Genomic DNA, 3027 nt, shown 5'->3' with positions numbered 1-3027 from the left:
AAATTCCATCCTTCTTTTTATTGGAAATTTTTTTTAAAAAATAGAGGGTGGGATTTGTTAGATTAAGGGACAAGAGATAAAGTAGGAGAATAAAGGGTGCGGTCACTTTCTTTATTTATCAATTTGAACTTTAACCGCATAGCATTGTCAACTTGATATTTGCTATTTCTATTTGGAATAGTAAAAAAAAAAAAACCTAATATTTTGGTTTCAAATCTCTTAAATGCGACACCTGGATTGGGCTTCATGAGTCCAAGCAATTACTTTTATTCTACTCAACGTAATTTTGATGTGATTGGGAGGTAACCAGTTTGAGCACACGAAGCTTTGGATAACACTCGTCTTAACGAGGAAAGTGTACTAAATTCGGAGGCTCAGTTGTTGCAGGCATATATAGTATATTTTTGCTCTCTCTCTCTCTCTCTGTTTCCTAGGATTTCCTCAGAAGCTTTTGATTATGCTCTGTAAATTCAAACCAGTCATTTGATTATGCTTGAAGAGGATATAGTTATCTCATCAAATATACATGATGACTCAACCAATTATATTTTTCCCTCAGAAGTACTTAGGATTAAGGTTGAGGATATGAAGGGGCCAATACTGGTGAAAACATTGGACGTGCAAGTGTTATTGGTCTACAAATTAAAAACCGATATGCATAAAGAGATCAGGCAATCCTGCACAAAATTAAATGTCATGTTGATTCTTTAGTTGTACAAAAAACCTGAAAAACTACACAATATTGAGCGCAAAACATAGAGAGCTATATACTCTTGTGAAGGTATTATGTTTGTATTCTTGAAGTGCGGTAAACAAGTATAATCCTCGGAGCTTCCAAATTCAAAATTTTAATTGAATGCTGATTGAATACTAATTAGTGCAGAATAATCAGGCCACTTTTATTGTATCAACTCGTGAAACCAATCCATATCTTCATCAAGAAATGAGGAGGAAGCGTATGTAAATTCTTCCTCAACAGGTGGCAACCAGTCATAATTAATTACTTTAAGATTGCTATATGATGTGTCCAAAGCAAAGGGTTCGGTCCAGAAACTCTCGAAGGATTCAGGTAATGATTCCACTGAACTGTTGCTGTCTTCTCCAAACCAGTCTCCACCGTCAAAATGTTTTGAACCGCAGCTCAAGGGGGACAACTCGCAGTTAGTATCAGCAGCAATTTCAGTCTCCAATCCTGATCTATTTTGATCAGTAGTGGAATGAAATATGGATATTGCAGAAGATTCCTTGTCTTGATCTGCATCACTATCCATGGGTTGGGATCTTTCGCTAGTTTGCTCAATTTTATCCTTTGGTTTTGAATCTTGTTTGTTGCGCTTTCTGAGATGAGTGTGCCAATAATTTTTTACTTCGTTATCCGTTCTTCCTGGTAATCTTGCGGTAATAGCTGACCATCTGCAATTGTGGAAAAATCACTTCAATCAGGAATGACTACTAGCCGGACCAAAACTTTATTTTATTTTAGTTTTTTGCCTCTCTCAGAAAAAAATTAAAAATGAATTCAAGGTTAGTTTAGCCATTAAAACATGTCAATAAGTTCATCAGAAGGGATAGTAACTTTATACCTGTTTCCCAATTCTTTATGTGACTTCAGTATTAGTTCCTCCTCTTCCTCACTAAAGTTGCCTCTTTTGACACCAGGCCTCAGGTAATTCATCCATCTCAGTCTGCAACTTTTACCACACCTAGATAGACCTGAAAATCACCACAATTTCATTAGAAGAAGATACATTATTCAGTGTCACACCACAATTTACTAACTTCACTGCATTAACATTTCTCAGTTGCTGCAAAGTTCAGAATGATTGACACAACCATATCAAGAAACAGTAGTTTTTTTTTTGGTATACCTGCATTGTTAGACTAATTGCAGAACAAGATTTGAAATATTAGAACACTTCTTCTTAGTGACACAGACAAATCTATGGAACAATAAGGTTACACTTTTTGCGAATCTATCGATTTTAGTTTATTGACAAAATAAAGGACTAAAAGAATCAAACTAGAAGAAGGATCAAGATGGTGGCAGCATAGAGGAGGATGACTGAAAAAAACCGGCAAATTTAGGCAGCTGTCGCCAATTCCAATGGCCATATCTTAGAACATAGGCTCTCAATTTATTGTCTTCTTCTTCACTCCATGCACCTTTCTTCAATCCACTTTTGTCAATACATGTAGTTCTCACCATTTTGCTTCTCAACTCTTTTTTTCTCAATTTTCAATCCCTCAAAAGCTATCGTGCTTAAGGAGTGAATTCAGGTTGTCCGGATAACTAGTTTATATATAAACAAAAACGTGTTAGGCAACAATTTTTTTTATCATCTTCACAAAACGTGTTTTATCCACATGCATGCGCAGATCTCAAAAAAATAAATAGTACTTGTACAGGATTGACTATTGAGATCCACGCAGGTCATGGGAGGTTTTCATAGACTTCTAAATTCTAATAAGACAAGCAATCAATTCTAGCTTAAATGTGGACAAATCCAGCATTAGATCATGTTTAGGTTTTTAAATTCTATTGCCTCCTCTTACTCGGAGGGACCGAGGAAACTGGTCCAAAGGTGGACTCAGGGTGTTTGGTTCTTTTCATGTGTGGACTCGGGATCCAGGCGAGGACCACTTTATAGTCTGCGTAAATTTTAGGGGAGCAGAAAATTTTAAAAATTAAGGCATGATAATACAATTCTTGTGTTGTTGATGTCGCCGGGTTTGCCCTTAATTCCAGCCATGCAGAGCAAGAAGTGGCTAGCTAGTTTTGAGGGCTATTTTTAGTAAGATTTGTGCTGCAATACTTGAGCAAATAAGGTGCGGAAGTATAGTGATATGTGGTTCAAGGAGTGGTTTAGTAACTTAGAGGTCCAACATTTGGGAAAAATGCAAGTAGATGATTTGTTTTTGGGGATGATTTCAAGAATATTTTATGATAGTACTTTATTGGAAAGTTCGTAAGTGATAGTATAAAAAGATGGTTGTGGAAAATATTGAAAATTTTTAGCAATTTATAAA

The 3027-nt window shown here is 35.9% G+C and overlaps 1 protein-coding gene across 1 annotated transcript; it reads right to left on the bottom strand.

Annotated features, from left to right (window-relative positions):
• Positions 1-899: 899 nt before the first annotated feature.
• Positions 900-2206, bottom strand: LOC113771727 (transcription factor MYB14-like). The gene is made up of 3 exons (XM_027316294.1): positions 2074-2206; positions 1584-1713; positions 900-1413 (listed from the first exon to the last, which is right to left on the bottom strand). The coding sequence occupies exons 1-3, from the start codon at positions 2204-2206 to the stop codon at positions 900-902; spliced, it is 777 nt and encodes a 258-aa protein (XP_027172095.1).
• Between the last annotated feature and the right edge of the window lie 821 nt (positions 2207-3027).

The sequence above is a fragment of the Coffea eugenioides genome, chromosome 5 (genome assembly GCF_003713205.1).
Source record: "Coffea eugenioides isolate CCC68of chromosome 5, Ceug_1.0, whole genome shotgun sequence".
NCBI classification, from domain to species: domain Eukaryota; kingdom Viridiplantae; phylum Streptophyta; class Magnoliopsida; order Gentianales; family Rubiaceae; genus Coffea; species Coffea eugenioides.
Note: the sequence above shows the minus strand (reverse complement) of the source record. Positions and strands in the feature narration are given on the sequence as shown.